The 17,470-nt window shown below is 41.8% G+C and overlaps 1 protein-coding gene across 1 annotated transcript in view; it reads left to right on the forward strand.

Annotated features, from left to right (window-relative positions):
• The window catches only part of CENPV (centromere protein V), a 36,405-nt gene that overhangs the window by 11,360 nt on the left and 7,575 nt on the right, over window positions 1-17,470 (forward strand). The window contains exons 2-4 of the mRNA XM_044286786.1: window positions 4,455-4,553; window positions 5,929-5,998; window positions 8,903-9,017. Of these exons, the coding sequence (XP_044142721.1) occupies window positions 4,455-4,553; window positions 5,929-5,998; window positions 8,903-9,017 (284 nt within the window). The remainder of the gene's footprint in view (window positions 1-4,454; window positions 4,554-5,928; window positions 5,999-8,902; window positions 9,018-17,470) is intronic.

Consider the following 17,470-nt stretch of genomic DNA (forward strand, 5'->3'; position numbering starts at 1 on the left):
GCTCCATGTGTCTTTCTCAGGCACACTGCTGGCTGGTCTATCCCCTTGTACTGACGGCTACAGCTGCATTTAGACGCAGCGAGGAGAAGCCGATTGTCGGGAAGGAAGCGTTCCTTCCCGACAGTCGGCTGCTCGTTATGTGCAGGTGAAGCCATGCATTTCCATACAGCGATCACAGTATGAAGATGAGTGTCGGCTGCTGCTATTGCTCGTCCCCGTACAGAATCAGTATTTGTAAGCCAGGAACACAAATTATTATTACACTGCTCAATTGTTAATATATGTGTTTGGATCTACCTGTTACACTGGCTCATACATAATATATGGAGGAGGAGCCATTGCTACTGTGATCATTCCTCCCCCATGTGCTGTCAGCAATCAGGGATCTTTCATTCTGAAAAGACATACGGTCGTGTGAATGAGCCCTATACCTGAGCTACCAATCAGCCAACAAACGAGCAAGAGTTTGCTTGTTTGTTGGCTGATTGGTAGCTCAGGTATAGGGCTCATTCACACAACCGTATGTCTTTTTCAGTGTTTTGCGGGCCGTTTTTCCCAGATCCGTTTTTCCGTTTTCTTTTTTAATAGTGTTTCCGGTTCCGTTCCGTTTTTTCATTTCGTGTTTCCGTATGGCATATACAGTATACAGTAATTACATAGAAAAAATTGGGCTGGGCATAACATTTTCAATAGATGGTTCCGCAAAAAAACGGAATGGATACGGAAGACATACGGAGTACATTCCGTATGTGTTCAGTTTTTTTTGCGTACCCATTGACTTGAATGGAGCCATGGAACGTGATTTGCAGGCATGAATAGGACATCTTCTATCTTTCAACGGAACTGAAATATGGAAGCGAACTGCATACAAAGTATATTTCTTTTTTTTTTTTTTGCAGAACCATTGAAATGAAATAGTTCCATATATGGACCGTATACTTAAACACAAAAAACATCCCATATACGGAACGCAAAAAAAATTTGTGTGAACGAGCCCATATGGGCCATTTATACTAGGAACGCTCGTTACTGATAATCAGCCCAAAAATGGGATGGTGTAATAGGGGCTTCAGTGGGGCACGTTTACTATAGTGTCTGCGCCTGTTTCCAACTGTCTCATTTACCAACTGATTTTGCACCTGTTTTGGAGACATTAGCGTCTGTTGCACCTATTTTGAGTTTTAAGACTAATCCAGAATTTTCTAACTTTTGCACATATTTATGCAGGTGCGCCTTACTTTGCTGTTATTTGTCTGATTTAGGCTTCATGCACACGACCGTATGTATTTTGCGGTCCGCAAAAAACAGATCCGCAAAAAATATGGATGACATCTGTGTGCATTTTGTATTTTGCGGAACGGAACAGCTGGGCCCTAATAGAACAGTACCATCCTTGTCCGTAATGCGGACAATAATAGGACATGTTTGATTTTTTTGCGGAACGGAAATACGGACATACGGAAACGGAATGCACATGGAGTGACTTCCGTTTTTTTTTTGTGGACCTATTGAAATGAATGGTTCCGTATACGGTCCGCAAAAAAACACGGAACGGACACGGAAAGAAAATACGTTCGTGCGCATGAGGCCTTAAAGACAGTCTAACTTCTCCAGGACTGGGGTACATTTCTGCTTCTGTTTTGAGTGGTGAGTTGTGCCACATTTTGCCTACTTTCATGAAGTCATGTGCCTACTTTCAGCTCACTTGTGCCACATTTTCATTTGCATACTAATTAGACCAGTCTTAGTGAATATGAACCTGCTTTACAAGAAAACACCCACTAGATGTCAGACTTAAACCAAAAAGATTTATTAAGAGATATTAAATAAGGTGCAAATTAAAGACAGGCGTTGCCTATATGCTTGTTTTTTTTCCTCAGTTCGCATGCGGCTGGCCCACGGTCGTTGCCCGTGCATTGCGGACTGCAATTTACGGTCCGCAGCACACGTTTGTGTGCAAGAGGCCTTAGAAGAGAAAGTGTCTGTGTTTTGCGGATCTGTCATTTGCAGACCACAAAACTATTAGGGCTGTTTCACACGAGTGGATGCCATGCGTGACATCCGCTCCGTGAATGACAGCCAAGACCCGATGCGGACAGCAGAAGCACAGAGCATTAACATGATTGATAATGCTCCGTGCCTCTCTGTGATCTCTTTACTACGAAATCACAGTGAGATAAAGTTGACACTGTGATTTCGTAGTAAAGAGATCACAGAGAGGCACGGAGCATTATCAGTCATGTTAATGCTCTCTGCTTCTGCTGTCCGCATCGGGTCTTGGCTGTCATTCACGGAGCGGATGCCACACACGGCATCCACTCGTGTGAAACAGCCCTTAGTAATGTAAATGCCCCTTCAATCCATTTTACTTATTTCATTTACTTAGGCTGGGTTCACAGAAGAACAGAAAAAAAAAAAACTAACGTTCTGATGATATTATTACTATTATATTATCTGTTTTGCCCAGTTATGCACATTTTACGTCTGTTTTAGCTATTCTGTCTGAGATCCTTTATTTTAGACTCCTATGCAGAGTATTTTTTTCTGTCTAAAATAACAGATCTCAGACAGAGATGTTAAAAACGGATGTAAAATATGCATAACTGAGCATAATGGATGCTTAAAATAAAGGATTGTTTTTTTTTCTTTTCTGTACTTCTGATTGATCAGAAGAGTGGAAAACTAAAGGGTGATGTGAACCCGGTATTAGCTTTACAGGGAGTGCAGAATTATTAGGCAAGTTGTATTTTTGAGGATTAATTTTATTATTGAACAACAACCATGTTCTCAATGAACCCAAAAAACTCATTAATATCAAAGCTGAATATTTTTGGAAGTAGTTTTTAGTTTGTTTTTAGTTTTAGCTATTTTAGGGGGATATCTGTGTGTGCAGGTGACTATTACTGTGAATAATTATTAGGCAACTTAACAAAAAACAAATATATACCCATTTCAATTATTTATTTTTACCAGTGAAACCAATATAACATCTCAACATTCACAAATATACATTTCTGACATTCAAAAACAAAACAAAAACAAATCAGTGACCAATATAGCCACCTTTCTTTGCAAGGACACTCAAAAGCCTGCCATCCATGGATTCTGTCAGTGTTTTGATCGGTTCACCATCAACATTGCGTGCAGCAGCAACCACAGCCTCCCAGACACTGTTCAGAGAGGTGTACTGTTTTCCCTCCTTGGAAATCTCACATTTGATGATGGACCACAGGTTCTCAATGGGGTTCAGATCAGGTGAACAAGGAGGCCATGTCATTAGATTTTCTTCTTTTATACCCTTTCTTGCCAGCCGCGCTGTGGAGTACTTGGACGCGTGTGATGGAGCATTGTCCTGCATGAAAATCATGTTTTTCTTGAAGGATGCAGACTTCTTCCTGTACCACTGCTTGAAGAAGGTGTCTTCCAGAAACTGGCAGTAGGACTGGGAGTTGAGCTTGACTCCATCCTCAACCCGAAAAGGCCCCACAAGCTCATCTTTGATGATACCAGCCCAAACCAGTACTCCACCTCCACCTTGCTGGCGTCTGAGTCGGACTGGAGCTCTCTGCCCTTTACCAATCCAGCCACGGGCCCATCCATCTGGCCCATCAAGACTCACTCTCATTTCATCAGTCCATAAAACTTTAGAAAAATCAGTCTTGAGATATTTCTTGGCCCAGTCTTGACGTTTCAGCTTGTGTGTCTTGTTCAGTGGTGGTCGTCTTTCAGCCTTTCTTACCTTGGCCATGTCTCTGAGTATTGCACACCTTGTGCTTTTGGGCACTCCAGTGATGTTGCAGCTCTGAAATATGGCCAAACTGGTGGCAAGTGGCATCTTGGCAGCTGCACGCTTGACTTTTCTCAGTTCATGGGCAGTTATTTTGCGCCTTGGTTTTTCCACACGCTTCTTGCGACCCTGTTGACTATTTTGAATGAAACGCTTGATTGTTCGATGATCACGCTTCAGAAGCTTTGCAATTTTAAGAGTGCTGCATCCCTCTGCAAGATATCTCACTATTTTTGACTTTTCTGAGCCTGTCAAGTCCTTCTTTTGACCCATTTTGCCAAAGGAAAGGAAGTTGCCTAATAATTATGCACACCTGATATAGGGTGTTGATGTCATTAGACCACACCCCTTCTCATTACAGAGATGCACATCACCTAATATGCTTAATTGGTAGTAGGCTTTCGAGCCTATACAGCTTGGAGTAAGACAACATGCATAAAGAGGATGATGTGGTCAAAATACTCATTTGCCTAATAATTCTGCACTCCCTGTACTTCAGTGATATTTCTCATTTGGAAACTGTGCTCCAAAATTTGGTGTAAATTGTTCCATCTTTAATAATGGAAAACTTTTGAAAAGATGAAACTTTCCATCAATGTGCCGCAGGATGAATGTAACCTGAGGGTTCATGTGAACGCTGAACAATACCATTCCTGTCATTCTGCAGTGAGTACAAAGGGCTGGTGAAGCACAGCGGAGGATGTCACTGCGGAGCTGTTCGTTTTGAGGTTTGGGCATCTTCTGACGTCCATGTCTTTGACTGCAAGTAAGTCTTTAACAAGTGTTTACCCGCCTTCTTCACCTGGGCAAGTTTTACATTTTAGCAATGGGCCTGTCTAACTGCAAATAACTATTTAATTAGCCAGCCTACATGTATTTGATATTATTTTTAACAGGACACATTAGAGGTTTCTTTTGTGCTATTAGATGAGTTATAGTATTTAAAAAAAGATGTATATATTGAAGGGAAAAAAAAGATTTTAATACAAAACATTTCTCAAATCATTACTGTACTGTATATTTGTACTGTGAGAATGGACGAATTTTTTTGTAATTTATCCACTGGCTGGGCTCACCACAAGACCTGAAATGAGTGGATTCTTGGGGCCTATTTTTCTATTGCCGGTACAGTACAGATGTTGCACTGCATCAAAACATTAGAAACTCCTACAAAGTGACTATTTTTGATAGCGTTGAGCCCCTAAGGTACTCCTCTTGGGTAAATTTGGACATTTGAAGCATTTGGCTTTTTTTTCTTTTTTTTTTTATTAAATGAAAATAATATGCACGTGTTTGTATATTTTATACAAAAAACAATGCTGTACTAAATATTTCTAAAACGAGTACATGTATTTTTTACATTTTATATAATGGAAAAAATAAGTGTACAGTGTATAATCCCATACCAGCCAGGTCAGAGACTCCTTTAAGAGGAAAAGGAATCCATCTGCAGACAGCTGTTTTAGGTTTCTTGGCCTTCATCAGTAGTGAGCAGTGTAATGGCTGGCTGGTTGGTTGAGATGCCTTAAACACAGCTGCAAAAGGACATAGAAAGTGAAATGTGCAGAGTTATGTAATGTACACTATGCCTGTGTATTTATTGCTGTGTATTTGGGCTATAACAGATTTTCCAGTGAGTTTACACTTATTAAAGGGGCTATCCGAGATGAAAACAGGCCTCCAGATGTGGCAGACCCGCAGTGGTGATGATACTCACCTGGTCCCCGCAACTGGATTGTATCTGTCTGACTCCCGAACCCGCATTTCCACTTCCCTCCGCGCCGGTATCAACATCTGCTGATGGGGGGACACTTGGACTGTGACTGGCTGCAGTGGTGACCTGCTCACCTTATGTCACGTGTGATGTCACACAAGGGGACCAGGTCACCGCTGCGGTGGTCATGTCTATTCCCATCGACAGATGTTGGAGGGGAGCGGAAATGCCGGACCAGGAACCTGACAGATCGACTCCAGCAGCGGGAACCAGGTGAGTATCATCACCACTGCAGGTCTGCCATGTCTGGAGATCTGTTTACATCTTGGATAACCCCTTTAAACCTTACATATAAGAAGATGCAGGATGTGCGAGCAGCAGTATTACTGTGTGATATGTTATAATTTATTCTGCACTTTTGTTTTAGCTGCAGCATTTGTGTAAAGAAGCAGAATCGCCATTTCATTGTCCCTGCATCACGCTTCAAGTTACTGAAGGTAAGTGGAAATGTATCTTTACAACAGATATTTGTGCCAAATCTTAAGCCACGCCTATTGATGGGCGAGGTGAAATGGATTATACTTTTTGGCTTCCTTTCCTCATAAATATGTCTCAAATGAGATGCTCCAAATATGCCCCAAATATTGGTTTAATTTATGCCAGAATTAAGGCACAGCCGCAATACACAGCCCTTTTAACACCGCTCTATAACAAACAGAAAAGCGTGGTAGTAGTAATAGTGGTAGTAGTGGTACTAGTATTAGTAGTAATAGTGGTAGTGATAGTAGTAGAAGTAATAGTAGTAGTGGTAGTAGAAGTAATAGTAGTGGTAATAGTAGTAATAGTAGTAGTAATGGTAGTAGTAATGGTAGTAGTAGTGGTATTAGTAGTGGTGGTTGTAGTAGTAGTGGTGGTAGTAGTAGTAATAGTAGTGGTAGTGATAGTAGTGGTAGTTGTAGTAGTAATGGTAGTGGTAGTGATGGTTGTAGTAGTAGTAGTAATGGTAGTAGTAGTGGTATTAGTAGTGGTGGTAATAGTAGTAGTGATAGTAGTAGTAATAGTAGTATTGGTGGTGGTAGTAGTGGTATTAGTAGTGGTAGTAGTAGTAATGGTAGTAGTAGTAGTGGTATTAGTAGTGGTCGTAGTAGTAGTAATGGTAGTAGTAGTAGTGGTGGTTGTAATAGTAGTAGTAGTGGTGGTAGTAATAGTAGTGGTGGTTGTAGTAGTAGTGGTGGTAGTAATAGTAGTAGTAGTAGTAGTAATGGTAGTAGTAGTGGTAGTAATAGTAGTAGTAATGGTAGTAGTAGTAGTGGTGGTTGTAGTAGTAATAGTAGTGGTAGTAGTAATAGTAGTGGTAGTAGTAGTAATGGTAGTAGTAGTGGTATTAGTAGTGGTCGTAGTAGTAGTGGTGGTTGTAGTAGTAGTAGTAATGGTAGTAGTAGTGGTGGTTGTAATAGTAGTAGTAGTGGTGGTAGTAATAGTAGTAGTAGTGGTGGTTGTAGTAGTAATAGTAGTGGTGGTAGTAGTAATGGTAGTAGTAGTGGTATTAGTAGTGGTCGTAGTAGTAGTGGTGGTTGTAGTAGTAGTAGTAGTGGTGGTTGTAATAGTAGTAGTAGTGGTGGTAGTAATAGTAGTAGTAGTGGTGGTTGTAGTAGTAATAGTAGTAGTGGTGGTAGTAATAGTAGTGGTAGTAGTAGTAATGGTAGTAGTAGTGGTATTAGTAGTGGTCGTAGTAGTAGTAGTGGTGGTTGTAGTAGTAGTAATGGTAGTAGTAGTAATGGTAGTAGTAGTGATAGTAGTAGTAATAGTAGTATTGGTGGTAGTAGTAATGGTAGTAGTGGTATTAGTAGTGGTAGTAGTAGTGGTATTAGTAGTGGTCGTAGTAGTAGTGGTGGTTGTAGTAGTAATGGTAGTAGTAGTAATGGTAGTAATAGTAGTGGTGGTAGTAATAGTAGTGGTAGTAGTAGTGGTATTAGTAGTGGTCGTAGTAGTAGTGGTGGTTGTAGTAGTAGTAATGGTAGTAGTAGTGGTGGTTGTAGTAGTAGTAGTGGTAGTAATAGTAGTAGTAATGGTAGTAGTGGTGGTTGTAGTAGTAGTAGTGGTGGTAGTAATAGTGGTGGTAGTAGTAGTGGTATTAGTAGTGGTCGTAGTAGTAGTGGTGGTTGTAGTAGTAGTAGTAATGGTAGTAGTAGTGGTGGTTGTAGTAGTAATAGTAGTAGTAGTGGTGGTAGTAATAGTAGTAGTAATGGTAGTAGTAGTAGTGGTGGTTGTAGTAGTAGTAGTGGTGGTGGTATGCGATCACATGCTTGTAATAAGTAGCCCCACTTGTAACACATTGGCCATTCTTACCTGAAGTTTAAGGCCTCTCTCACATCCGATGACATCCATGACAGGATGGTCAGTAGTTCATCCGTAAAGACGTCAGTGAAGGATCTGTGTTTCTGTTTTTTGCCTTCTGTGTGTCATCCATATTCCATGTGCACTACTAACCAGCGGTGCAAATTACTGACAGAACACGGATGCCGTCTGTCTTCTGTCAGTGGTTTTCACTGACCCATAGACTTCAATGGCCGTGTTTGGTTCGCATCACGGGCCAAAGTACTGCATGTCCCTGTGGTTTTTTCTGATGTGTAAATAAACACATTAAAATCAATGGGTACGTGGGATGTCCACAGAGAACACGGACAGCACATGTTTGCGATACACTGGCGTGTAAAAGAGGCCTAAGGTTTCATCCACATGGGGCGTACTTTTAAGTGGCATGGATTTGCCATGGATTTCACCCTGTGGACTGCAATGGGCAAAATCCGCAGCATAAATTGATATGCCTCAAATTTAAAATGTCATCCACTCTGCTGGTGCTGTAAAATGCTGTGGAGTGAACAGCCATAACTGTATCCTAGAAAACAGTAGGAACGTGCTGCAGAAGAGACTCCACTCACACGTAAGGAACTGATCTTCAGCGGGAGGATCCCCACCGATCTAACAGTTATCGCTTATCCTGTGGATAGAGGAAAACTTAATCTAACCGGAATACCCCATTACACTTTTTTCGAGAGCACATGATATACAGTGCTGTTTCCAGAGTTGTGTCCTGTAATGGGCTGTGCGGCTGTGTGTCCATCATCGGGTCAGGACAGCTCTTATACCCTGAAATTCCAAAATGGAAGTTCCTATTGAATGACCGCAAGCAGAGATCTTGAAATCTGTAAGGACTAATACAGAAGGTTTATTGGAAGATTGTATAACTTATTATACAAAGAATAATGTTTAACTACCCCTTTAGTGCCTTGTTAATCAGACCGTCTTAATATAAAATGGAGGAGGACCCTTTTAAACGTTCAGATTGTTTTATTTCAATAACTTGCCTTACATGTTCATTGTTTCCTTTGTATGTTCAGGGTGTAAATAACCTCACCACCTACACCTTCAACACTAACAAAGCACAACATAGATTCTGCAAGACCTGCGGCGTCCAGAGTTTCTACGTACCTCGCTCCAACCCTGATGGCTATGGTAAGTCGTGAGTTACAGATACACTTACCACCATGCTACTGGCAATGCCATCTTTTATTCCTTTACACTGGACTTTATTATAATACAACAAATAAACTAAGGGTACTTTCACATTAGTGTTATTAGAATCCGGCAGGCAGTTCCGGCAACAGAACTGCCTGCCGGATCCGACAAACCGTATACAAGCGGATATCCTTGTTTTCCGGATCTATTAGACGGATCCAGTGAAATACCAGATTGGTATCATCCGGAATAACGGATCCGGTATTTAAATTTTTCCATAGATCAAAAGCAAAAATAGCTCCTCCTATGTCCCGGCACATTTGCAGACTGGAAAACTGGAGAAAAAAAAATGGTACCGGATCTGGCATTAATACATCTCTATGGAAATTAATGCCGGATCTGGCAAGTGTGGTATTGTTCCGGGATTTTGTCCGGAAAAAATACTGCAGCATGCTGCGGTATTTTGACCAGTCAAATACCGTAAAAGGGACAGAACGGAAGACATCCTGATGCAAACTGAACAGATTGCTTTCCATTCAGAATGCATTAGGACAAAACTGATGCGTTTTTTTCCGGTATAGAGCCCCTTTACCGGATGTCAATACTGGAAAAGAATAACGCTAGTGTGAAAGTACCCTAAACCATTCAATATTATTCTATATATACATTGCAAAATGTAATAATATTCACCATAATCCGTGGTAAAGCAAGCCTGTGTTATATGTTGAGCCACCGGTACTCACCATCCGAATCAGCCCTCATGCACACAGCAGTCATGTACATGGAGCCAGATCAAAGGCACACAAAGTCCATGTGGCTCCGCACTACTATATCATTATTCGTGTGGTGTATTGCTAGTCAGTGCTTATGGGATGGAATAGCTATGTAACACCATGCAAAATAGTATTGTGACCGGTGCTTTGTCCAGTGACTTAATTATTAAAAAGGTTATCCTATGAAAATCACAAGCCGGGGCCCTGACTGCATGCATTGTGAGTCTGTGACAACCTCCACAAATGTAAAACTGTTAAAGGGCATCTGTCAGCAGATTTGTACCTATGACATTGGCTGACCTGTTACATGTGCACTTGGCAGCTGAAGGCATCTGTGTTGGTCCCATGTTCATATGTGTCCGCAGTGCTGGGAAAAATTTGGTTTTAATATATGCAAATGGCCTCTAGGAGCAACAAGGGGCGTTGCCGTTACACCTAGAGGCTCTGCTCACTCTGGAATTGCTGCGCCCTCTGCACTTTGATTGACAGGGCCAGGCAGGCATTATCAGTGCTGAGGGTACGGCAGTTGTATAACTGCAACGCCCCCGTTGCTCGTAGAGGCTCATTTGCATATATCAAAACGTGCTGGAGAGATGTGTGAACATGGCGGCTTCTCACACGTGCAGTGAACGGTAATAATGCTGATCATGGTAATTAAAGGCTTAAGATGCCGTGATCAAGTGAGACCACGGCATTTAAATGCGCAAAAACCAAGAAGCTTCCTACCGACACCCCCTGCTGCCAATGGGGATGTCAGTAGTTGCTGTGAATACTATAAGCCTCGGTGTCAAGGTTTATAGTATTTATGCTGCAATTCTTATTTTTGCCGCCAGATGGCAGGCCAACATAAGAAATGAGCAATTGACAGTCATAAACTCATTTTAAAAACCCCAGGTTGCACAAAAAAAGTAATAAAATGTGATCAAAAAGTCAATAAAAACTACAGATTGTCCCGCAAAATGAGCCCCCACACAGCTCAGTAGACATAAGTATAAAAAAGTTATGGAGGTCAGAATATGGTGATGTAAAAAATATTTTTTTTCAAAGTTTACATTAATTTTTACACTATTTAGACATAAAAAAAAAAACTATACATATGGGGTATCGTTGTAATTGTACTGACCCAGTAAATGAAGGGCATCAGTTTTGCCGCAAACGAAATGCCGTGGGAACAAAACCCGTAAAACAGTGGAGGAATTGCGTTTTTTTTTTTATTCCACCCCATTTGGAATTTATTTACCACTTCCCACTACATTTTATGCCATAATTAATGGTGGCATTAAAAAGTACAACTTGTCCTGCAAAAAATAAGCCCTCATACAGCTATGTGAATGTCAGTAATCCAAAGAAGAAAAATATCCAGCTCACCATAAGCGTTCGGTGCACGGAGAGGACCGGAATCGTCCCTTGTATAATCAGAAAATAATAGAAAGTTCTCCAGCATCCATCAGTGTTGGTCGTCTTTATTGTAGATCGGTATAAAAGTACATACTTCAATCTTCACCACCCTCCACCACAGGTTTACATGTTTCAAACTCAAAAGTTCTAACTAAGTTAGGTTATGACTAAGAACTTTCGAGTTTGAAACATGTTAACCTGTGGTGGAGGGTGGTGAAGATTGAAGTATGTACTTTTATACCGATCTACAATAAAGACGACCAACACTGATGGATGCTGGAGAACTTTCTATTATTTTCGAGCTATGTGAATGGAAATATAAAAAACGTATGGGTCAAGGAAGATCAATCAAAACGCAAAAACGAAAATACCTTTGGTATCCTAAGGGTTAAATGAAGGAAATACAAGTTCAAGGCAGGTATGGATTTGGGTGAGGAATTTGTTCAGGTAAAAACTGATGGTTTTGCATGCAAGTTCAATCATTGTTTTTTTTTGCGATTACGCTCAGTGTGTGCGTTTTTTCTGTCTGGATTGCATGAGTTTTTCACACACGTTAAAAAGAACTGAAGGGTAACAATCTACATCTTGTAGCAACCATCAGTGAAAAACGCATTGCATCCGTTTTTTCACGCAACCCCCATTCAATTCTATGGAGCCAGAGCTGCTTGAAAAGCGCACAATATATAGAACGCGCTGCGTTTTCCTAAACGCAGAGATGATGCGTGCATGTGCACAGACCCATTGAAATAAATGGGTCAGGATTCAGTCCGGATGCTATGAGTTCACTACACACTTCGTATCCGGACGGAAAACTCGCTCATGTGAAAGAGGCCTTACTGAATCTATCCCTGCAAAACTAAATATCAATCTGCTCAGCTCCTCCTGCTCTATAACATGCTGCCTGCAGATTAATTAGCATTTTCATGGTGACAGGTTCCCTTTAAAATCTTTATTTTTTGTTCATAAAATCCGTTAAAAATACAGTGAGGGAAGAAGTTGCTGGTTTGTGTGCGATTGCACACAGTAGGGTATTTGTTTGGCGCACAAAAGGACGACCTCAGACAGTAGACTTTGGTGAAGTAGCTGTTTTTATTGTTCAGTAGACAACGCGTTTCGGACGTCCGTGTACCCACCTCCACGGACGTTGAGCTCAAACCAGCACAACACCAAAAGGTGAGCACACTTCGACCATTACGCAGAACAACACAACCGCTACCCACCACCCTATGAGCGCCTCTCCCCTCTCTTTTTTTCTCTCTCGCCAAACTGCTGTTAAAAATACAGTAAAAAAAAAAGTTCAAAATGGTTAACAGAACGAAAAGTAGGCGACCATACAGTGTATAAATGTTGTGCAGTAATATGTCTGTCCAGTTGGTCTCTCCGTCTGTGAGCTCCACCACTGCACCACTACTCCATGCGCCAGCATCGGGAAATGACGTTATGTTTTATATGTTCATGAAGCAGGACTTTCATAAAATAGAAGGTGATCACACTTGTTTGTGCAAGATTGTGGATAGGTGGCAACAAATGAAATGTATGGTAAAACTAGGTGTGAATAAGCCTGACTCCGCAGCAGAGGTTAATTATACAATGTCACCGCAGGTTAACAAGTAACACAGTCACTTCACAGCGCTCGAAAAATTGACGGAATTAGAGATGAGCGAATTAATTCTAACAATTCTTGCCTTGCTCTGATAATCGGAGCAGCGACACAGGCAGGTCGATGGTGAGAAAAATTGATTTGTTAGAACCAATTCGTTCATCTCTAGTCAGAATGATGCTAAAGTAAGAATTCTGTTATGGATTCCGCTACCACGGACCATAACTTATAGTAGCAGAATCCACAACGGAATTCTTAGATAACCCAAACCCGAAACTTGTACGCCGAACTTGAAAACAGAAGTTCGCTCAACACAAGTCAGGAGATGATATTAATGCACACAGTGATGTCAGTGCATAGTTTCATGACATATACAGCGGCGCCCAGGGATCTCACTGCACTTACTATTATCCCTGGGCGTCGCTCCGTTCTCCCGTTATGTCCTCCGGTATTTTCGGGGACTTGGTTATAGTAGGCGGAGTCTGCCCTTGTTCTGCTGGGCGTCTCCTTCTCCTAGGCTGTAGCGCTGGCCAATCACAGCGCACAGCTCACAAGCTGGGAGAAATAAACCTCCCAGGCTGTGAGCTGTGCGCTGCAATTGGCCAGCGCTACAGCCTAGGAGAAGGAGACGCCCAGCAGAACAAGGGCAGACTCCGCCTACTATAACTTACAGAGTAAAGATACCGGAGGGCATAACGGGAGAACGGAGCGGCGCCCGGGGATAATAGTAAGTGCAGTGAGATCCCTGGGCGCCGCTGTATATGTCATGATACTATGCACTGACATCACTGTGTGCATTAATATCCTCTCCTGACTTGTGTTGAGCGAACTTCTGTTTTCAAGTTCGGCGTACAAGTTTCGGGTTTGGGTTATCTAAGAATTCCGTGCATTCTGCTAGTATAAGTTATGGTCCGTGGTAGCGGAATCCATAACGGAATTCTTACATAGCCTGAACCTTGTACGCCGAACTTAAAAACACAAGTTCGCTGATCCCTACTCCTCTCCTAACATCAACGGATATGTATGTCAGGATACTTAGTTCACAATGTTTGGACCGATGAAAGGTCCTCTTTAAATAAAGAACGTTCATGTCTGGACTGGGCTGAGATGTGTTTTGATCAAAATCTATTTGCTAAGAACCTCAAAGTTATTTATCCTATCAACATAAAGTATAAGTCTACATAAAACCTTTGTATCCAGTTTTAAGTGTGTGCTGTTATGTTCTTTTTCTGTAATAAACAGCGAGGTCACAGTGATTCCCCTGCACAGAGTGATGTCACACTACATAGGTAATAAACAGTGAGGTCACAGTGATTCCCCTGCACAGAGTGATGTCACACTACATAGGTAATAAACAGTGAGGTCACAGTGATTCCCCTGCACAGAGTGATGTCACACTACATAGGTAATAAACAGTGAGGTCACAGTGATCACCCTGCACAGAGTGATGTCACACTACATAGGTAATACATAGTGAGGTCACAGTGATCACCCTGCACAGAGTGATGTCACACTACATAGGTAATACATAGTGAGGTCACAGTGATCACCCTGCACAGAGTGATGTCACACTACATAGGTAATACATAGTGAGGTCACAGTGATTCCCCTGCACAGAGTGATGTCACACTACATAGGTAATACATAGTGAGGTCACAGTGATCACCCTGCACAGAGTGATGTCACACTACATAGGTAATAAACAGTGAGGTCACAGTGATCACCCTGCACAGAGTGATGTCACACTACATAGGTAATAAATAGTGAGGTCACAGTGAACACCTGGAACAGAGTGATGTCACACTACATAGGTAATGCATAGTGAGGTCACAGTGATCACCCTGCACAGAGTGATGTCACACTACATAGGTAATAAACAGTGAGGTCACAGTGATCACCCTGCACAGAGTGATGTCACACTACATAGGTAATAAACAGTGAGGTCACAGTGATCACCCTGCACAGAGTGATGTCACACTACATAGGTAATAACCAGTGAGGTCACAGTGATTCCCCTGCACAGAGTGATGTCACACTACATAGGTAATAAACAGTGAGGTCACAGTGATCACCCTGCACAGAGTGATGTCACAGTACATAGGTAATAAACAGTGAAGTCACCGCGATTACCTTGCATAGAGTGACGTCACAGTACATAGGTAATAAACAGTAATGTTACAGTACATAGGTCATAAACAGTGAAGTCACAGTGATCACCCTGCACAGAGTGATGTCACACTACACAGGTAATAAAAAGTGAGGTCACAATGATTACCCTGTGCAAAATGATGTCACACTACATGGGTAATAAACAGTGATGTCCCAGTGATCACCCTGCACAGAGTGATATCATAGTACATAGGTAATAAACAGTGATGTCACAGCGATTAACCTTCACGTAGATAATAAACAGTGATTCCCCATTACGGAGTGGTGTCACAGTACATAGGTAATAAACTAAGAGTGATGTCACAGTACATAAAAAGAGTTCTGTCAGAGCAAACTGATAATAAAAACTGCTGTCATAGCATCAGACTACTGCACACAGTGATGAAACAGCAGAAGGATAATATTACAAGTACAGATGTATACAGCATACCATATAGTGGATGGTCCCTGTGTGGCCCCCTTGCCTTGTGATGATCATTTTGTTTGGTCAGCTGGACATGAACTGCTCATTAAAACAGAATATATGAATTCATTTGATTAATTAAAGAGAACCTGTCACCACCCCTGACATGCCTGTTTTAATAGCTTCATGCATTCCCCATGTAATAATAATTCTGAACCATCTATTCTTATGGCTCTATGTTGTACCATTCCTTTTATTATTTCTACCAGAAGTTATAAATGAATTGCTAGCAGTCTGCAGTGAGGGTACAAAGGGGTGGTAACCAGTTGGGGGGGTGTACCTGCACAGTCTGACAATGGCAGCACTGATTGGAAGGAGACTGTGCAGGGACCCCCCTCCCACAACTGGTTACCTCCTGTGTACCCTTACTGCAGACTGCTAGCAATTCATTCATAACTTCTAGAAGAAATAATAAAGGAATGATCCAACATAGAGCCACAAGAATAGATGCTACAGAATTATTACATGGGGAATGCATGAAGCTATTAAAACAGGCAGAGAGATGCCACGCAAGTTATAAGAGCTTCTAAAGCACAGGCAGAAGAGAAATTAGCTCAGTCAGTGAAAAAAGGCGATAAGACATTCTTCAGATACATAAATGAAAAAAGGAAACTAAAACAAGGAATTACCAAATTAAAAACAAAAGAAGGAAGGTATATGGAAGAAGATAAAGAACTAGCGGACTACCTCAATGAATACTTCTGTTCAGTTTTTACAAAGGAAAATGAAGGAAAAGGACCTCAGTTAGGAAGGAAGACTAATGAATCTTTTGATGCATGTGTCTTTACAGAGGAAGAGGTTCTAAGTCAGCTGTCTAAAAGGGATTAAGGGGTCATTATTTCAGAAGACTTAAAGGTAGACAGACAATGTCATAGAGCAGCAGGAAATGCTAGCAGAATGCTTGGGTGTATAGGGAGAGACATTACCAGTAGAAAGCGGGAGGCCAGTGCTCCAGACAAAAAAAAATTACCAGGAGCCATTGGCTCCTAAACTAAAAAATTTATGAGCCAAATTACATTTTTTTGTCGCCAAATTTAAAATGCATATAATAAAAAAAAAAGGACTTTGAGAAGATGAGACGCAGGTCACAGTAGTGAGCCAGCACTACATATAGGAGAAAACAGCACCACATACCTCTCACATCCAGGGACATCTTCTGGGGGACAAGGTGACTAAAAATGGCGAATTGCGTGGTTTAGAGTTTTTTTTTTTCTGTTACGGCCTTCACCGAGCGGAAATATTTTTTTATATTTTAATAGCTCACACTTTTTGGGACGTGGCGATATGTAATATGTTAATTCTTTACCCTAAGTTCACACCTGAGCGTTTTACAGCGCGTTCCTACGCGCTGTAAAACGCTCAACAAGGAGAAACCAATGCTTCCCTATGGGAATGGTTCTCACCTGGGCGGTTTACAGTTCTTGAGCTTTTTTTTGGGCGTTTGTCGCGCGTTCCCGTACATAGACTTCAGCGGGAACGCGCGACAATGTGTGTTCGCTTGTCTCTGTATGCGCGATTGTAAACGCCGGTACAATCGCGCATACAGAGCGCTCGTTTCAGAACGCTCAGGTGTGAACCCAGGGTTATTGTTTGTAAATTTTATATGTAAAACTGGGAAGGGGGCCATTTAAACTTAGTATTTTGGTGTTTTTTTGTTTAACTTTTTATTTAATAACCATTTCTTCCCTTAGGGACTAGAACCTGTATCTTTTCATCCCTTGTGCTATTCACCCTGATAGAGATCTATCAGGGTGAATAGGATATCACACTGTCCCTGCTGCTCTGTGCACACAGCAGCAGGGAGCTGAACATGGCAGCCAGGGCCCCAGTAGCGTCCTGGCTGCCATGGTAACGATCTGAGCCCCAGCAGTGTAATCTGCCACCAATGGAGTGGATGGGACCCTGTGGCCACCATATAACAATGGGGGGGGAGACTTGTGGCCAGTGATAATGGGGGGGGGGGGGGGGGGGGCGGACTTGTGGCCAGTGATAATGGGGGGGGGGGGTGAGGCTTTGGGGGGCGCACTGCATCACCAATTAATTTAAT

Source organism: Bufo gargarizans, chromosome 3 (genome assembly GCF_014858855.1).
Source record: "Bufo gargarizans isolate SCDJY-AF-19 chromosome 3, ASM1485885v1, whole genome shotgun sequence".
NCBI lineage: Eukaryota > Metazoa > Chordata > Amphibia > Anura > Bufonidae > Bufo > Bufo gargarizans.